A 20,603-nucleotide genomic window follows, 5' to 3' on the forward strand; every position below is an offset into this window, starting at 1 on the left:
AAGCCTTTGGACCTTACACTTCTGCACAGCAGCTTGTAGAATTATGAATGCCGAAACTGCTTTGCCAGGAATGAACTTTTTATGAACTAAAAATGTTCATTGGACAACTTGAACTGAACTAGTCCATTTTGTAAAAGGACGAACATGAACCGGAACGAATTCATTTTTGGGCAGGATTAACTTGAACTAGAACTTGAATTAGAACTAGTTCCTTTCAAGCAACTGGTTTACTCAGAAGAAAGTCTTACGGAGCTCAGACGCCATCATAAATGTCAGCATCCTCCATGGTTTGCTATTCATCCCCATCCCTCAGGTACCTCTGCCCTGAACTTGGGTGTATTCCCCAACCCTTATTGAAGCACAGAAATAAATAGAATCACAGAACTGTAGAGTTGAAGGGACGCTGAGGATCATCTAAGTCCAACTCTCTGCAATGCAGGAATATTCAGATGTGGGGATCAAACCTGCAACCTTGACATTATCAGTACCATGCTCTAACCAGCTGAGCTATCCAGGCTATAATATTAGGCCAAAGGTCCACATCCTTGAAAATGTCCTGGAAAGCTTTTTTAGTTATCTAGTTCCTAAAACTATAAATGTAAGCTTGCCAACCTGTAGGTAGTACCTGGGAAAATATCAGAAGCCACATTTCCCAGGTGGTGGTACCTTCCATCGCACTATATCCTTCCAACATCCAGCAAAATTAATTATGGAAAATTGGCATACATTGCAAATGTACTTCATTTACATAGCTGACATAGGATTCAGCTTTTTTAATCTCAGAATTATATTTGTTTCCCTGCCTTTCTTTTTTTGCGTGAAGCCTACGTGTTTCTATCCAATCTCCGCGCTCCCCACCCTCCTTGCATGCTCTTTCCTGCTCAACCTTTGTAAAATAAACAAGCAGCCAAACTTACCTATTGGATTTATCTCCCTCCATTGCACCCTGAGCTCAGGTTGGCATAAATATTTTCCCAACTATTCTGCTGGAAAAACGTGGCTGGCGCAAGGTCTCTTAGGAGGGGCAGCCATGCTCAGCCTGCTGCCCGGAACCAGAAATCCCCAAAGCCCAGGCAGCACAGCAAATACTGCATGCTCTGAAGACATCCGGATTGGACTTTTGTAAATGTGCTCTACAATTCAGAAACTTCAACTGGAAATGCAGTCTACAGATTACAGGCTGGAGTTGAGGAAGGCTGATGTAGGGACTTGAACCCAGTTTTCCGTCTCCCAAATCCAGTATTCTAACCACTATTCCACAGTAGCTGAATCTTAAGACGCTGAACTGTTTAGGCAAAGTACATATTTGCAGGTTTAGATAACTTGTATAATTTATTCCAAGTGCAGAAGCGGAGTTTCCTTGGCATACAGTTTGTAATTTTATTTCAGGCACTGATCACCGTGGTGAATTGTTAACTTCCCAACACTGCTTAAAACCAAGAGAGGTTATTTCTTCGAATGTTATTTTTTTTATAAGGGAGGGGGGTAGCAGTGTAGGGTCGGGGAGGGGGGGGGAGAAATTAAATAAATCCAGAAACAGAAGTATTTTTATAGAGCAAAAATACATACACAGGTACAGATAAATTTGTTTTTAATAAAGGAGTTAATTTTCTTTCAATCCTATATAAAACAATAGCAATTAAAAACTTCATTTCTGAAAGTAAAATATTTACATATGAACAAGGAACTGTGCAAAATTTACATGAAAATAAAATGGAAAGACAGGATTTTTATTCCCTAAAAGACGAAATAAAAAGGTGTAACAGTTTGTAGGGTGTTTGATAAAAATACTGATCAGCATTCAGTTTACACACAAAAAGAGTTAAGGTGCAATCCACCGGAAACGCTTCTCGCACAAGGCTCCGTTGAAACCCAATGCCATTTCATGTCGCAGAGCTCCCTTCGTTTCAATAGGATTTGCACAAGAAGTGTTCACGGTGGCCCCTGCCCTTAAAATCTAACATGAGAGTTCACACAAAGAAAGCCGACATATTTACAGTCATAAAAGTACTATCAATAGACAATTTAATACAATAACCTCTGAAAATATAAAGAACCAATTAGTATATTTGTAATAAAAAAATAGGTACAAAGAGGGGAATTTTGCTCTGGACGTCTTTAAAGTAAGCCCATAGCTTGCATACAGTCTTTTAGCAAAATAATTATAGTTTACATAGCCATTTTTTTTAATGTTATGTGCCAAAAATTATGTACATTTACTGACAAAATACACCAACCATTTTTCAACACTTGATTTCACACTGAGAAACTGTCTTTTTTGATGATTCCTCTCAACTTTGATTTTTATTTAATCTAAGCTTTCACTTTCGCTAAAAAACACAGTGCAAGTAAAATATATTTATGCTGAAAAGGTTTTTTCTTTTTTTCCTTTTTCCTTTTTTTGTTTTAAACTTTACAGCTTTACAAACTATAGCAAATAAAATGCATTTCTTTTTTTCTTTTTCTATTTTTACAGATGCTGATAAAACATTCAGAAGTAACCCTCCTTTGTGGGCCTTCAGAGTGGGGGTTGCCTCTAATAAGCGATAATAACAAGATTAAAAGAATTGAGGTTACGCTTAAAATTAAGTGTAATCTAGGATCTGAACAATTTTGGGCAGGAAAAGATAAATATTTATTAAAATCAGTTCGCTTTGCTAACTGACTCCTTTTAAAAGCTAAAATAAAATGAGGTCATCTGCTGTAGACATATACCTATATAATCGATCTCGTTAAGTAAAACTGAACTAAAATGCACAATTAATGTTGAAATTGCTACAGGATCTGACACAGAGTAGCTGGTTATTTGCTAAACGGTTCCATCAGTCTCTATAATATGGCTTGTTTGGCAAGAAGGCCACTCAATCAAAGAGATGAGTTAAACTTTAAATTGTCCTCTTATCGACTCCTCAGGCCTTTGCAAGTCTCCTTACTGTCAAAGAAAGGGAGATCTCTCTCTTACACCAAAGAGTTTGTAATAAATGGGACTAGAAAACGGTTCCTTGTAAAGAGGTGGTTGTCTCAGAGTGGTGGTGGTGGTGGTTGTTTGTTGATGGGGTGTGTGTTTTTCTTAAACTGTATCCCATATGCTCGTTACAAAAAGGCGTAATCTGCAAATATATATAAAAAAGTGTCCCCAGGTGTCTTCTCCGCCCAAAATACCTTGATGTTCTCCACTTTTTTTACTTAAGGAATGCTTTGTATAGCAATAGTGAATGGCTTGTCTCTCGCTCATTTTCTAAACATAATATGAGGTCCCTGAGGTTCACCCGCGTTATCCTTTGCCGTGTAAACTGCCTGGCTGTTCCGACTCCAGAGCTGCCTGGCACTGCCACACTCGTGCTGGATCCCTGAAAACAGAAAGAGGAGAAGTTAGTTCATTTTCCAAGCCCCTCGGAGAAGCCTTTGCGGCGGTGGAAGCTGTGCGGAATACAGTGTGTGCGAACAGGGCAATGGGTTAGTTCTCCGAGCTAGCGGTATAGCGGAATAAGCAACATGCATCTCTTAGAAAGTCCCCTCTAAGTCAGGGATGGGAAGCTTAAATGGCCTCAGCCCTATATACTCAAAGGAGCATCTCCACCCCCATCGTTCAGCCCGGACCCTGAGGTCCAAGCTCCGAGGGCCTTCTGGCAGTTCCCTCACTGAGAGAAGTGAAGTTACAAGGAACCAGGCAGAGGGACCTCTTGGTGGTATAATAATAATAATAATAATAATAATAATAATAATAATAATAATAATACCCCACTCTTCTGGCGGGTTTTCCCACCTACTCTAGAACGGCTCCCAACAGAATATATTCAAAAGTGACAAAAGATCAAACATTAAAAACTTCCCTAAACAGGACTGCCTTCAGATGCTTTCTAAAAAGTCAGAGCTGAACGATGGGGGTGGAGACGCTCCTTCAGGTATACTGGGCTGAGGTCGTTTATGGCTTTAAAGGTCAGCACCACACTTTGAATTGTGCTCGGAAACATACAGGCACACGGGTAGTTGTGCCTGCCCTGTGGAACACCCTCCCGTCAGATGTCAAGGAAATAAACAATCCTTGACTTTTAGAAGACACCTGAAGGAAGGACTGGACAGGGGAGTTTTTAACATTTGATGTTTTACTGTGTTTACTGTGTTTAACTTGTTGGAAGCCACCCAGAGTGGCTGGAGCAACTCAGTCAGATGAGTGGCTTATAAAGTTGTTGTTGTTGTTGTTGTTGTTGTTGTTGTTTGTTGTTTATTATATCTAGTTCTTCCCACCTGCAGTTCCTGTTTGCTGCCTCTTATGCAAATACATTCTAGGTTCCTTGCCATTTCTACAGCCCCCTTTCAGTAAAGTAGCATTCATTTCTTATCCTGACAACAACCCAGTAAAGTGATTAGACCACAGGACTCTCTGCATGACTTTTATGGTAATACAAATGACTTGGCTCAAGGCTCTCTAAATGGACAGCTTTCAGCTTGGCCCTACCTAAAACAAACAACACTTTATATACTATTGCACCAGACTGGCTCCAGGGTGTGTAAGCATCCATCAACATTTTAGAAGACCTCTGGACTTTTATCCCACCTCGCGTAGTGGTCAATTTGTTTGTTTGTTTTACTGGAGTAATTTCTACCCTGAACTTTGTGTATCAAGAGAGATATGCAAGGTGGCTTGTAACAATAAAAAGAGTGATGCAAAATAATTAAAACCATTAAAACAGAAATAAAGTGGGGAACAGAGGCAGCAGGTAAAAAGCTAATGCAATTTTGCAGAACGCTAAAGACATGAACAGCACAGATTAAATACCTGCTGGCATATAACTGAAACATTCTGAGAATGATGCTACTCTGCCTTAGCATCAACGGGCCAACATCTGTTTCATAAGCCATTATAAAGACACACTCATGGGGGCAGTATTATCCAGGGGACATCTGTCCCCAGACACCCAAAGCATCATGGGAACTATGGAATCCACATAGGAGTTGGAGGAAAACTAAGGCACATTCTATGATTTTCGATCCTCTGGGGTGTCTTTTTAACAAGCACTGAACATTCATTTTTGTAGTATGAGGCCACATAACAACATGAAGCATTCTCACTGTCGGGGGTGGGGGGGGGTGGGGATCATCCAGTAGTTGCAGGATTCCATTCCCTGAAGACCCGGAAATTGTTATCACCCAGCCTACCTATGAGTGCATCTATAGCACTTAGAATTATAGAATCGTAGAGTTGGAAGAGACCCAACGGTCATCTAGTCCAGGCATAGGCAATCTTGGCCCTCCTGATGTTTTGGGACTACAACTCCCATCATCCCTGCCCACTGGTCCTGTTAGCTAGGGATGATGAGAGTTGTAGTCCCAAAACATCTGGAGGGCCGAGTTTGCCTGTGCCTGATCTAGTCCAACCCCCTACAATGCAGGAACCTCAGCTAAAGCATCCATGAGAGATGGCCAATTCAACCTCTGCTTAGAAACCTCCAAGGAAGGAGATCTTTGAAGAGAACAGAAGATATCTGCCTTGCTGCAAGAGTCTTGGCTTTCTGCTTCCAAAGAGGTCAGGCCTATATTCAAGATGGGGCTGATGAGAGTTGTAGTCCAAAATATCTCAAAAGTACCAGGTTGGCGAAGGCTGGCCTAAGCAAACGCCAAAGGCGAGTGGCGGACCCAAGATTTGCAAATCTTACAGTGGCAGTAAAAAGCTGAGTGCCCAAGTCAGTTAAGGGTCAGAGACTGGGGAGCTCTGGTTATCGCTATCACTGGTATTATAAACTGAACGTATTGATGTGGCAAGACATTGAACCTGCGCTATAAGATATCAGCCTGTTCGAAGCCGACGCAGATGTGCCTGTAAAAGCCACAAAGCGCAGGGTGAGCTTGAGGCACAAGCAGTTGTTTGGGGAAGGTGCGAAAAATTCCCTCTCAGTCCCTGGTCTTCACCCACATCTCAGCTTCTATACATCCTGGAAAGCCAACCAGACACTTTCAACCAGCCTAGGTAGTTTAGAGCCAGCTTCAGTGACCAGCTTATGATATGACAAACTACTCAAACATTTGGCACCCCATGTTTACAGCCTTTTATGAGCACAGTCCTTCCTGCTGAGAGCATGACACTTTTGCAAATAAATGTCAGGCAGGAGCAACTGCTCTGGCCCACAATAAACATAACTATGGATGACTGAGGGTGAATTTGTTTAACAGTATGCTATTTAGCACAAGCTCTGTATTTTTTAAAGGGGGAGAGAACAGCAGGGGCTATATTTCACGCAGTTTTGGAAGTCATATGCTAAACTCAAGGAACGTCATTGCAGATTACATCACTTCTCATATTGTGTTGTTGTTGTAGTTGCTGTTATTTATTGAATTTGCATACCGCCCTTCATCCGCAGATTAAGACTACAGAAGCAGCAGAAATACACATAGCTTTTGTTTCGTAAAATGATGAGTACTAAAAGGTAAGTCAACTTAACAAAAACAAAGAATAGGAGTGAGTTATCGCATCGGAAGAGACAGGAGGTTTTGCAGCATCTCCTCATTGTCTTGGAATGCATGTGGAGAGGCAGTAATGAGCTGAGACCAGCAGGTGGCATATATAGACCAAAGAATTCGCCTCTGCTCTGATTTTTCTATATTAAAAAAAAAGAACCAAGGGAGATATACCACCTGGAATGATTGCTAATTGGTGTACAAGTTGAAGCTGCAGTTTGCACAAACTGAGCAGATGCAGTTTAGTACTATTTGCCTTAACAGGGTCATATTTGACAAAAATATTAGGATTATTATTTTTTAAGTGCACAGTGGTACTGTCCTCCCACTCTTCTACCTTCTTGATTCTCAGCCTTTCCTTTCCTGATACACTGTAGTGCCCCCAACAGGGTCCCATTCATTCACCACTCCAGCCCCCAGGATCACGATCCATCTGCCCCCTCCTTCTTCAATGTGCAGCCTCTTCTAACAGTGTGACCAAAGGCTCACATACCTCAAATCTATCCCTGCCAAATTCCTCACTCTAAGCCCCTTGCTTTAGACAGGACCGCCCCCTTCCAGAAAGCAACGTGCTTAAAAGTAGAAACGAAGCTCAAAAGGCTTGAGAAACATTGCATATATCTGCCCAAATACCAATTCAAAGGCTGCCTCCTCACGTGTGAGTTAAAAGTATGCAGAAGGAGCATCCTGTTTGAAGGCTCCGTAATTCTAGGGAGTGTGTGGTGAAGAGAGGCAGAGAGAAGGAATAGCGTAAAGTCACTTGTGGGGTCAAACTGGGTCATGGCCAAGAATTGGGGTGTGTGTGTCTGAGGTATATTATGGGAGCCTTTAAGCTAATCAGGCAATCTTGTCACAATATATTTTGATGCTTCACAGAAATGCTCAAACAGCTGAATTTGCACAGTTAGAGCAACAAATTAATTTGTCCAGGTAAAACCTGGGCTTTTGACATCATCTCGGATATTGAACATCATATCCACAAGCTAATTGTGCAATCACATTTTCTTGGCTTTTTTCCCCTTTTGCTTTGCCCACAGGTGACTTACTGTATATTCCTGTGTATAAGACTACTTTTGTATAAGACTACTTTTTAACCCAGGAAAATCTTCTCAAAAGCCGGGGGTCGTCTTATATACCTGTATACCTGAAGGAGCGTCTCCACCCCCATCGTTCAGCCCGGACACTGAGATCCAGCGCCGAGGGCCTTCTGGCGGTTCCCTCACTGCGAGAAGCAAAGCTACAGGGAACCAGGCAGAGGGCCTTCTCGGTAGTGGTGCCTGCCCTGTGGAATGCCCTCCCATCGGAGGTCAACTACCTGACATTTTAGAAAACACCTAAAGGCAGCCCTGTTTAGGGAAGTTTTTAATCTGTGATATTTTAATGTATTTTGGTATCTGTTGGAAGCCGCCCAGACTGGCGGGGGAAACCCAGCCAGATGGGTGGGGTATAAATAATAAATAATAATTATACGCCAGGTCATATTTCTTATACGGCGAGTATATCCCAAACTCTATATTTTAACTGGAAAAGTTGGGGGTCGTCTTATACGCCCAGTCGTCTTATACACCGGAGGTCCGACATTCCTTGGATATCAGCATGCTAGTTTGATTTGGTAATACTGCTTTAACTGCAAGAAAAACACCCCCACCATGTGTGCGTGCACTAAGAGAGAGACAAGGGGAGCTCAGTTTTAAAATGTCAACCGCAGCAGCAGCAGCAGCTGCACAGCTGCGAGTCAATTAAATCCAAAGCAGCTGGTTCTTAATTAAGCAAACAAAAGCTTCGATTTAGGACATTTGGCTATCCCGTAATAGATTAATCTAAGATAACTAAATTGATCACAGTTTGCTGATGTGCAAACAAGAATTTCTAAATAATGAAAAGCAGATTCCATATACTGAAGGACATATGAAGTTAAATGTTCATGTGTACTGTGGTGCCTCCAGTTACGAACGTAATTCGTTCCGGAGTTCCGTTTTTAACCTGAAACCACTTGTAACATGAAGCGCACTTTTGCTAATAGCGTCTCCCACTGTTGCTGTGCTGCCAGCGCGTGACTTCCGCTCGCATCCCAAGGCAAACTGGGAACATCTACTTCCGGGTTAACACAGCTCGTAACCCGAAGCATTCGCAAGGAGGACGGTTCGTAACACGAGGTTCCACTGTATGCCTGAAGGTTTATGTGTGTGTGATCCTAATAGCCCGCATGGTATTTTAAATCTACCTTGGATAAATATGTAGGAACTAAATGAAACTGCTTTCAAACACAGCAGTGTAGGTCCTACTAGAGAGGAACAATTGTGGTAGGGCTTCATGATACAATGTAGTTGGGGGACCAATGCCATACTCAGGTATTGGGGAACCTCTGGTCCAGGGTCCAAAGGAACCCTCCAGAAATCTCTGATTGGCCTTTGAGACTCTTGCTAAGCCATGCTCCCTCCCCCCAGACAATCCTGCTCTGGGTTCTCGGCTGCTTTTGCCTGGCTGCCACTGTGCAATGACTCTTGCTTACCTGAACAAAGAGATGTGCAAACATTAATCTCCCATTTATACTGTACAGAAGAAAGCAAGCTTCACACCCATTGCTCCACCCATTTTTGCCCCTGGCACCACCCACCACTGGAACGTGGCCTACAGCATGGAGCAGCTGGACACAGACTTCCCAAATGATGCAATGGGCATGATGAAGTCATTCTCTTTAACGGTAGGCAGAAACCCTGATCCTGAATGAACTAGAAAAGAAGATCACTTCTGCACCTCAAATCAGGGAGCAGGTGCTATTGCCCAATAAAAACTAAACATTCTTCTTTACCCAGGCCTTTGGCAATTAAATAATCTATAGTCTGTTAAATGTATACTGGGGGGTGGGGGTGCAGTTATCATGATTGTTTTATTATTATGCTGTGTATTATGTTTATTATGCTGCATAAATTATGTTCTTAATGTTGCGCACCGCCCTGGGATCTTTGGATAAAGGGTGGTATATAAATTTTAGTACTACTACTACTACTACTAATAATAATAATAATTCTACTAATAATAATAATAATAATAATAATTCTGACTGATAGGTTTGGAAGCAAGTTTACTGGTAAGGTTTGGAAGTAAGTTGTTTTAGGCTCTGATCCTAAAAAGACTTAACTAGGGAGTAAACCCAACTGAACACAGCTTACTTCTAAATTTGCTCAGCATACCTAATGGACTTAAGACACAATGGATGCTATTTGGGAGCACTGTTCCAAGTTTGAGCAATGATAATTTTGTTGCATTCCCTATTTTCCCCCATCTTTCTAGGTGCTACTATTGCTGAGAACACAACTTAAGTTTTTTAAATTAAGTAAGCTTTGAGTTCAATTTAACTCAATTCCCTTCTCCCCAGGACTTCACAGACACAGTCCCATAGAATTCATTGCAATGCCCTTTTAGATATGGGTGCAAATGGATTTATAAATGCCCTTTTAGATATTTAGCAAATGGATTTATAAAACCTATGTAAATGCTTTTTAGATTTATAAAAACTATGCAAGATTCATAAAATATTTACTAGTAACAATATAAACACACGCAAGAGAAACTTGCAGCTTCTAGGAAAGGGGAATTTTGCAGAGATATTTCTAGATAGGGTTATCAGCTTCTGCACTATCATTTTGTGCCTTCAACCAGTCCTACTGTCAAGAAAAGTGAGACTACTACCTCAAGAAGCTGATTTTGGGCAACAATTTAGTTAATTCATTGCTGTTGTATATTTTACTTCAGGGAAGGGAAAGAGCTGCTTATGGGATTTTCTACCCCAGTGCCAAAATAAATGTTGTTGGCCTTTGGGGTACTATTGTGCAACTGCTGCTCTGCCCGAGACAGGAATTCAACAGGTTCCACTAATACACACTCCAGAACTTAAAGAGTGTATCTACTCAATTTCTGCCTGTAATTAAAGCCTCTGTTAGAAGAGAAAATGGAAACTTGTTTCAATGAGTGTTATCCAAATTGCTATTCGCAGGAAAGCCTGCAACATGAAAATCATTTTTGTCAAGAGCTATGCAGAAGATGAACGTCAAAGCCCATTTTCTTCCACTGCTGCTACAGCAATAAAGAAAACAAATTGGCAGATATATCTGCTTTTATATTAATATAGGTTTTCTGTGAGGCATCTGGAATTGCAGATCAGATATATTGAGGCCCCAACCCTTTGTTTAAGAGAACTACCACCATTATGAAGCATTCCAGAGGTTACATCTCACACACAAAATGCAAACTTTATATCCTGTTTCACATCAAGAAAGATTTTGTTTTTTGCACATTCTGCACCACTAAGAAAAGACAGATGAAGAATCTTTTCCAACACATCTTGAAATTATCAGTCCAAAGACATTCAGATAAACTTAACAGTAAAGCCTCTTAAAGTATTACGCCTGTCAGAACTTACACAGTTGTAAGAACATGGCAGATAGGTTTAAAGAAATTTAAGATATATAGCAAAAGGCACCCAAGGGTAATTAAAAATGTGCAGCAGTGGGGCAGGAAAGTGTACCAGCAACGAGACTTGCGACTTGCATAGGTGTGGTGCACACTTTGTTAAACCTGGGGTGGCTTACACCCGCAACAAGAAAATCTGTTCTGGGCAAGAGTGAAATGTGCTTCCAATTTCAGTTTAGTTTGAAACTGTACCAGAGCTATCAAAAGTCTAGGATCCAATGATGTACAAACAGAGTTGTAGTCTTGTACCTCTGTCCCTGATCCGGAGCCTGGGGAATCCACTTTCCTCTTCTTTCTGGGTCCTATTGCAGCCAAGGCAGTCAAGTTGGCATCCCTCTGTCTCATTTGTGCTAGTTCCTGTTGCTGCATCTGTGTTTGGCAAAACAGAAAAAGCCACCGTTTTCCTTTGTGTTTTTACTCTCTCCTATGCTCGTTTTGGAATGCAGTCATTACTACGCAAGTGAAAATATAACAAATGCAGCACCGAGATGATAAATACGATCGGCGGTTTGGAATAAAAAAAAACCATACCTCCTTGGCTTTCTGTTTCAACCTAAGCTGCTCCGGGTCTTCTTGTCTAGATCGAGACTGTGTTGATGAAGAATTTCAAAGTGGCAGCAGGGAGAAGGAGAAGGAAGACAAAGTAAGAAAAAAAAAAGAGAATAAATCAGAGACATTTTAAAAATGTGTTCTTGGCTATACCATATGTTTCGTATTTTAACTATATTCCAAACACAGATGAATGAGTTATTAGTTATTGCATTTATCTTGCACTTAATCCTCCAAGGAGTTCAAGGTGGTATGCATGGTTTCCCCCCCCCCTCCCCATTTAATCTCCACAATGACCCTGTGAGGTAGGTGAGAAAGGTGAGGTTCAGAGGCACTGACTGGCCCAATTTTACCCACAGAGCTTTATGGCCAAGTGGGGATTTGAACCCTGGTCTCCTAGGTCCTAGTCCAACACTAGCACATGCTCAGATTTTCAAATTTAAGATGATGAGCTACCACACTGGTGGCTGGGAAAGTGAGGAAGAAACAGACCGGATCCAGCCGAATACCCAGACACCCACCCCAACCTCTGGCATAGTTCTAGTTACAAAAGAAAGGAGACTGAATGGAGGGTTTTTCCCTTCCTCTTGATAATTCCTTGGTGATTTCTGGTGTCCGGATAACTTCAGATCCAAGGAACCTAATATAGATATTCTGATCTCCTAGCAAATTGTGGAAATCACTGGGTCTCACGCTTTGGGTATGAGACAGGCTGCTGGCCTCTCCGTTATACACAGCAATGAAGTCTAGCAGTTACTTATTTTTCACACATGTATCTTGGCTCTTCCGTGAAGGATCTGAGAATGGCATACAGGGGGTTATCTGCCGAAGGAGCATCTCCACCCCCATCGTTCAGCCCGGACACTGAGGTCCAGCTCCGATGGCCTTCTGGCGTTTCCCTCACTGTGAGAAGTGAGGTTACAGGGTACCAGGCAGAGGGCCTTCTCGGTGGTGGCGCCTGCCCTGTAGAACGCCCTTCATCAGATGTCAAGGAAATAAACAACTATCTGACTTTTAGAAGACATCTGAAGGCATCCCTGTTTAGGGACGTTTTTAATGTTTGATGTTTTATTGTATTTTTAGTATTCTGTTGGGAGCTGCCCAGAGAGACTGGGGAAAATATTTTAAAATAATAATTATTATTGATTAACCTCATAACAACCCTGTGGGCTGAGACACGTGCTTACAATTTCCAATTGTGCCACAGAACTTTCTCCTCCTCTGCAGGCCCTGCACACCCACAAAATCTGCTTCTGGGGGCTGCAGGACAATCTGGGGGGCAGCACAGGGAGAGGAGAGGATGGGGAAGTTGCACGGTGCAAGTGGAACTCTACTAGCGCTGTGTTGGGTATGACCCACGGTGACTGACCTAAAGTCACCCAGGGAGTTTCATAGCTCAGTCCGGATTCAAACCAAGCAGCAAAGCTCTCACTGGATTTGCGCCTCCATAAGGAGAAAGCAGGAGGTTCCACGCTACCCCTTTTGTGCCTGGTTTTACAAAATGCATTTGCATAGGGCATTTTGCTTCTCTTTGAGCCATCATTGAGAGTGCAAAATGTTATTCAATTCAATCTCCCCGTTCAAAGGAGTACAAAGCGTTTTCCACTTCAGTTTCTGGGCTACAGTTATAGGCTGGGATCCAAAGAGCTCGCTTAGACCTGAGGAAGTATTCCCATCCACACCAGAATCCCCCAGCTGTTTTCACAGAATCATAGAATCGTAGAGTTGGAAGGGACCAGGAAGATCATCCAGTCCAACCCCCTGCAACGCAGGAGGAATCTTTTTTGTAACATGGGGCTCAAATCCATGACCCAGAGATTAAGAGCCTCATGCTCTACAAGAGTGCTGCTGGGGGCGATTTCCAAAATTGCTGGGAGTGGCTTCTGGATGATGAAGGACACCGACACGCCCTCCCCGAAAAAGGTGGGGGGGGGCACCTGTCTGGATAAAGCTTGACATATAGTCCTTTTGTGGTTCTGAACTAAAGACAGCATGCAAAAGATCAGGGCATTTAGGGTTATAAGAGCCTCCCGTCTCATTTCCCGGCCAGGAGAACAAAAGAACCGCAGCTCTTTCAATGTCAAATGCGACACTTGTCAATCTATTAGGGGTGAAAAACAACAACAAAGCACTTGCCTTTGCTGCGCGCATTAGAATTTCCCTTTCTTGTTCATCTTTCCTCTGTTTTTCTATTTGATCAAGTTGTTCAAAGAATTTGAGCTGCGCCCGAACATCACTTGCTTGTTCGTATCTTTCATCATCCTAAAAAATGTGGTGAAATGGTTTTCATTAGGGGGAAAAAATGGGGGGGATCACAAAGCTGTTCAATTGTACTGCACAGCTAAAAGAGACAGACAGACACACACACACACACACACACACACTAAAGCTCAATATGTTCACTTAGTCGTCTTCAAACAGCAAGTTAATCTTTAAACTCATACAGCTGGCTAAAAATGTGTTGTTGTTTTGTTGTTTTAATTCCACAAACTTTTCTATGATCTCATCAGGGTCTATAACATTCAAGTGATATTTTCTGTTTCCTTTTTCAAAAAGATTCTTTTCCCCTAAAAGCCCAGTTCTTTAGGTCATGGAAACCTGTCAAGTCAACTCAAGAATATCCGATACTTATCCTTCTTTTAATATTTTACACAATTTCATTTCCAGAGCTTGGTCTAAGGCGTAAAAAATAGGACAGCCAGTAGATCAGGCTAATGGTTCATCGTTTCCTCTATTTTGTATCTGATAATAGCTGGAGGTGGATTTTGAGAAAGCATGTAATGGCACAGAATATCAAGACAACCACTGCCTAATCTCCTGTCCTGTCCAGTGTTGAGCCAAATTAAGTTTAGGGATACTCTAACCATAAGTAAGTCCAATTTTGACCTTCTCTGCTAACAGCTTTTTATATTCGTATTTGCCCTAAGTCAAGTCGGTCCTTTCCATGGAGTAATTCCAGCAGCAATGAGTTCCACCGTTCAGCATCACGTAGTATTAAGGAGCGGGGGCAGGGAATAGAGGGGAGGGCAATGCCTCCATTGTCACAGCAAAGACCGTGTCTACAAGACACACTTGATTTCTTCAGGCCTGGATGCTTTTGTTCGCCACCATGAGGTTCTCTGCTGCTAGGAAGGCTACAAAAAATGTAAATCACTGGCTAGAAACAGAATTCCTGGGATTGTGTCTGAATTCATTAAACCAGAGCTCAAAATAATACAAGTTGCCAAACCTTTTCACTGTTGGTAAGACTATTTACCTTGTAAGACATATTCTTTTGCTGGGCAGTCTCCGATACCTTCTCAACCAGGTTTTGTAACCTTTGTTGCGTTGCGTGCGATACGTAGCTAACTACGTCAGGGTGGATTTCCGTTATTCCATGCTTCTTACCTGTGTTTCCAACAAAAGCAAAGGCATTCAGTAACAAACCTAAGCAGCCATTGCCGATTCAGAGCCGAGTTCATGTAAAGAATCACATTACTTGGTTCTTGTTGGTTGACTTGCCACTGAATGTGTGAAATGACTCCACTGGAAAGCACTGAGTTTAAGGTGATTCAAAAGTTCTACCTGTAGTGTCTGACCCATGATGGCCCTTTACTACCTGCTTAAGACCACTTGATACTGCAGCCCCCAAAGCGATGGCTATGCATGCACAAAAAAGCCCCCCAAAACAATTCACATAATGTGATTTACAGCTGAAGAGCCCCATGCAGCTGCTTTTCTCAAACAAAGCTCAGCAATTTACTACAGTACTATACACCAACACAGCTAATGTTTTTGGGTTTCCTTACCAAGTGGATTGTGCACCTATTGAAGTATGTGTGCTACTTAACAGTGATATTAATTAGTTTCGTTTCATTTCCTTTTATTTGCAATGGGCTTCATGAGTCTCATTGTGCTGCTTTTTGGAAAAGAAGTGTGTGAGTAAGGACACTATGACCCTCATTTTAAAGATGGCAACTATCTAGCGACTGACCTACCCAAATATTATTTATTAGTATTATATCTATACCCCACCTTTTTCCCTGACACGACTCGATGCAGCTTACAGATTTTTTAAAAAAAGCTATGCAGCAATTTAATCCTAGATATCCTAGGCGCAAGTCAACAACTCTAATCACCGCATTACAATCTATTCTTCCAAGTTTGAAAAGTTGTTTACAACAAGCAATAACTTTTGCTAGAAAGGGAAAGACGGAAGGAACACTTGGGAGCCTGCTATAGAAGCCTGATAATAGCTACGACATAACATCCAATGGAAATGGTGTGGGTGTGGGTGGGTGTGTCCATGTCTGTACCTGCGTGCACAAATTCATTCTGCTTTGCTGCCTGCTAGGTGCAATTGTTCTTTACAGGGCAAGTCACATGTTACAGCAGTAAAATACACGTTATCCTATACTGATATCCTCCACAGGGAAGCTGTAGCCAATTTGGGTTCCTGATAGCTTGAAACCAGGTTGTCCATGTTCTTTAAAAAATAGGGTGTTTGAAACACAGAAGCTACTTTTCTGGTGTGTGAAACATGGGAATATTTTTTAAGCTACTATGTAAAAAGAGTCTCCGAATCACTGTACCTAATGCGGATGACTCTCAGTGGCCTTTAAAGATAGCACATAGACAACTGTTGCCTTTGTCCCATCCACTCCTCATTCTCTATCCACTTTTGCCTAATAGAATGAATTTGTGTGTCACATCTAAGCTGTGCTCAATTATGGGCCGCCACTGCTGGAACAGTAACATCATCACATGGAACCATAAAAGGAAGGAGTCACCAGTATCACCAATCGGGCCATTATGCTCCCAAAGTTTACCGCAACTCACCTATTTCGAGTATCCTTCTTTGCAAAAGTGCTGGGAGAAGAAAGGTTTCGTCTTTACACGACCTTGTTAACGTGCCCACCAACTCAGAATTCGTGGCCAATATACGTGCGCTCTCTTCTGATAGATTAACTCCTGCCATCGATGCAACATCATTGATATCATCGTCATCCCTTCAGAAAGAGGGAACAGTAGATTCAAAATACGGTAAGTATTGTTTTTTTCATCTGGAAATTTCCAAATATTTCCAAAATTGCAAAATTGTATTCAATGAGCAGCTGAATAGATACTGGGAGGGTGGGGGCAGCAAAAACAAAGTGAAGGGCATTTTGCAAAACAATACGAAATTTAAATGTGATTGTATTGGCTCAGATCTGGATATTTTGGAGACGCTGCCACTTGGTGCAAGGCAACTCTGGTTCTCTCCGAATTTTATGACATTCCAGAGGGTCTTAATTCCCATCATCCCTGACCTGCTAGCTAGGGATCGTGGGAGTTGTAGGCCCAAAACATCTGGAGGGCCGAGTTTGAGGAAGCCTGGTCTTAAGAATGTAAGACAAGCTTGCTGGATCGGGCCAATGGTCTATCTAGTCCAGCATCCTGTTCTCACAGTGACCAACTAGATCCCTGTGGAAAACCAACAAACAGGACTCAACACTCTCCCCATTGCGGCTTCCAGCACTCCCTCGACAAGTGGGAATGGCAATTGGACGGAAGACTCGAGAAAGCCCCACTGCATGAAAGGAGATCTTCTTGGCTATCTCTGGATCCAACCGATAGTAAAATATTGAGAGTATCAAAACTCAAAGAAAGGTAAACTGAATCCAACAAAACTACCAACCACTGCCATTATTTCTGATACAGAACTTAATTGAAAGATGAAATGTGGACATTTCTTGACATCAATAAAGACAGTTGTCAAAGGAAGAAACCTTAATGAATATGAATAATCAAAAGGCGTGGTTCAAATTTATGCAAATAAGGCATTAACGCATCAGCAGATTTTTCCATTAATAAATTGGGGGAGGGGCTGGGGGAGAATGAAAGACAATCAACAACAACAACAACAACACGGGGGTCCTGTATGCAATGCCTATTTGTGTGTTCGGCAGTGTCTACTATCCACAAGCTGGATAGTAACGTGATTATAAATATGATGAGAAAATACGCACTTTAGGTTTTCAGCTAGGGGTAAGCTAACCTATCATTCTAAAATCCATAAGAGAGCTACACCTTCAATAGGCCAAGTAAAATGTCATGAAATGTCCAAGCGCCGCAGGAATAATCAGTCTAGATCTGCCATCATCAATTTGGACTACGACTCCCTTCAGTGCTGATGGGAGTTATGGCCTAAAATTATGGAGGGCAGCAAGTTAGCAAAGGTTATGCTAGAAGGTAAGTGGTGGGTGGGAGAGAAAATCAGAGGGGCGGAGAGAGAGATTTGGCTGGTGGTAAAGCTGTGAGTTTGCATCTATGTAGGAAAAAATGTGAAACCTGCACAGAGCCTTGAGTGATAGTTTCCTACCTTCTGCCACACTCCACTTTGAGACAAGGTATAGTATCAGCTTTATCAGCAGCTAACTATTTCCCCTCTCCCTTCTTTACCATCTAGCCCAATGAAGAGTGCCAGAAAACTTGAAAGCTTGCATGCTATTTTATAACAGTTTGGCCTAATAAAGGTATCACCCTAAATGCAGAGATTTTGGATTGTTCTTCTTCCTATAGGCCAACAAGAATAGCATCACTTTTCCTCTAACATATCCCGCTAGAGTAAAAGGAGTGAGTCATGGGTTACATGAATAATAGGGATTGTAAAAAAAATAATTCACTGAAGAGCATCTATTGCTTTTTGCACTCGGTTCATAATCTCTATTGTTTTGCAATCTGGTAACATGCATGTTATGGGGACACCGACAGAAGGTAACAGAGCCCAGCATCCACTCTCGAGAGACAGGCTAGATTAGCCGTTCTCAAACTGTAGGGCAGAGGGAATGAAAGGCAGTTGGAAGACAGAACAGTCTGAGAGACTGGGGGGTCAGGAATCAAGGAGGAAGAGATGGGGTGGCTCAGCTCGTTGACTTCCCCAGGTCCACCAGGGGGCGCTGTTTCCCAGCAACAAAATAAAATATAAAGGAAATCCAGGTCAAGCCTAGCTTCCTGTATGCTGGTACTACTGCCCTTTTCTTCCCACAGGAAAGAAGAATAAGCAAGATGTGCTGCTCCCTGGTTCCAGTTGTGCATTTTATATCCAATGCATGTAAGTCTACCTTTTCATGGCAGACTTAAGATAGGGGATCCTTTATTCCCTCTCATACTTAAGCCACCTGGAGAAAGAGAGAAAGGTGGATGGGGGTAGAAACTGAAGACCACTTCCATCACCCCTAATATCTGTGGGGAGGGAAAATTAGTGGTGTATTGAGATGGAGAAGTAGAAAAGAAGATGCTTCCTTGGTTCCCCTCTCGCTTGGGGTTTTCTTCTCTCTTTGTTGCCCCTAAAATCAGGAAGGGCTTTCAGACCATGCCATCTCTCCTTTTTTTTTAAAAAAAGGTATGTTGGCAGGATACGTTGCTCACCCACCAGAGAATGGGTTCTTCCCGGGATTTCCCCCTTCGTTGCTGCCTCACAGAAGTGGGAGAAGAGTTTGGATTTGATATCCCGCTTTATCACTACCCGAAGGAGTCTCAAAGCGGCTAACGTTCTCCTTTCCCTTCCTCCCCCACAACAAACACTCTGTGAGGTGGGTGGGGCTGAGAGACTTCAGAGAAGTGTGACTAGCCCAAGGTCACCCAGCAGCTGCATGTGGAGGAACGGAGACGCAAACCCGGTTCCCCAGATTATGAGTCTACTGCTCCTAACCACTACACCACACTGGGAGGAGATGTAAGAAAGGAGAAACCAAGAGGTCCTGATGAAGCATTCTTTGAATCCCTTTGCTCAAATTGACAGAGCCTAGTCCATCATAGTAGGCTGCCAGAAGGCGTCTACACACGAGAATCTCCGTGCTTTAACCTATCAAACATGGGGAGGCATATAGAGTACATTCAGAAGTTGCAGAAAGATTTGAGAGACCCGGGGCAGTATAATAAATACAGAAATGCAATTCAGCATGGAAGACAGAATGAGCCAACTATATTTGCAAATCCAGATAAGGATATATTTAAAAGATCAGTATTTATTCCCTGGGTGCTGCAAATCTGCAGCTACTGAGAAAGCAACAAAAGGCATAACTAAAACACACACACACACACACACACACACACACACAATACAAAATATCTGTCACAGGGACAGGTGTCATTTCCAGGATTCCTCCCCCACCCCCGAAATCTCTTTGCACAAATGCACAGGATTACTTACCTAAAAGAACCTCCCCCAGGTTCTTTGAGTTTGTTTTTTTGAGCAGCAGCTGCTTGAGTTGAAAGTGTAGAAAGAGCTTTGGTTCCAGGTAATACTGTCTGTTTTACCACAGGGACTGCAAGGAAAGGAAATCAAGGAAAATGCTCTGTAATTCAGAATCCACACAAACACACCAAAACCAGCAGAACAGGGCAAAGTCTTTACCCGAAGCAGAATTAAGAGGAGAGGGAGTTAAGCATGGAGTATGCACAGTCCTGCCCCATGACCTGATAAATCTGCTACCTGAGATGCTAGCTCAGAAAGAATGTATATTTCCTGTGCAGGTTTTCTGACTTTCAAGAATCTGATTAAAAAAAACTTCTCCAAAACAATCATGTACCATTAAGAGGCCCCATGACTGAAAACATTATTTTCCAAGTGCAATGTTATGGCACTGCACCAGATGGCTGGTTTTTTAAATTTTAAAAAATCCCATCATAATAAATAACAAGAATGCTTCTCTCTTACCTGTCTGAAGTGGGTTTAGCTGAATTTGTTGAGGAGCAGTAAGCATAATACGGTTGTGCGGCGGCCGCAAGGCTACCATAGGGGTCTGTGTCAATGTCACCTGTGGTGGCCTGATCAACGTGCCTGGCTTTTGAGACTGCTGGATAACCTGAAAACATTTGAAGAGACATTCGTTTCAATAAACCGGCTAAGAACAAGAAAGCCTAGGTGCACTTTTCTTATAACATGAATACAAAGCTGAAAATGAATGAATTGCAGCTAAAATATTATGTTCCTTTTTCACATGGCCTCATCCTTCCCCTGCCCACCCCCCTAATATTCTTAAGAGGGTCTCTTCTCCAGTCTTCAGAGAGTAGCTGGAAGCGGGGAGGCAGAAAAGGGTCCTTTTCTTCCACCCTGCAACTTTAATCTGAAATCTTAGACGCAGTACAGCACCTAGAACTCA

At 42.3% G+C, this 20,603-nt stretch overlaps 1 protein-coding gene across 6 annotated transcripts in view; it reads right to left on the reverse strand.

The window, feature by feature from the left end:
• Positions 1-1,574: 1,574 nt before the first annotated feature.
• TAF4 (TATA-box binding protein associated factor 4) overlaps positions 1,575-20,603 on the reverse strand; it is a 79,372-nt gene continuing 60,343 nt past the window's right edge. For all 6 annotated transcript variants that reach the window (XM_035121950.3, XM_088674707.1, XM_060277332.2 and 3 more), the window contains 8 exons: positions 20,159-20,306; positions 19,652-19,766; positions 16,297-16,466; positions 14,735-14,865; positions 13,615-13,740; positions 11,461-11,517; positions 11,179-11,298; positions 1,575-3,350 (listed from right to left, as the gene is read on the reverse strand). In XM_035121950.3, coding sequence (XP_034977841.3) covers positions 3,183-3,350; positions 11,179-11,298; positions 11,461-11,517; positions 13,615-13,740; positions 14,735-14,865; positions 16,297-16,466; positions 19,652-19,766; positions 20,159-20,306 — 1,035 coding nt within the window. In that variant the 3' untranslated portion in view covers positions 1,575-3,182. The remainder of the gene's footprint in view (positions 3,351-11,178; positions 11,299-11,460; positions 11,518-13,614; positions 13,741-14,734; positions 14,866-16,296; positions 16,467-19,651; positions 19,767-20,158; positions 20,307-20,603) is intronic.

This window comes from Zootoca vivipara, chromosome 7, assembly GCF_965207765.1.
Source record: "Zootoca vivipara chromosome 7, rZooViv2.hap1.1, whole genome shotgun sequence".
Classification (NCBI taxonomy): Eukaryota; Metazoa; Chordata; class Lepidosauria; order Squamata; family Lacertidae; genus Zootoca; species Zootoca vivipara.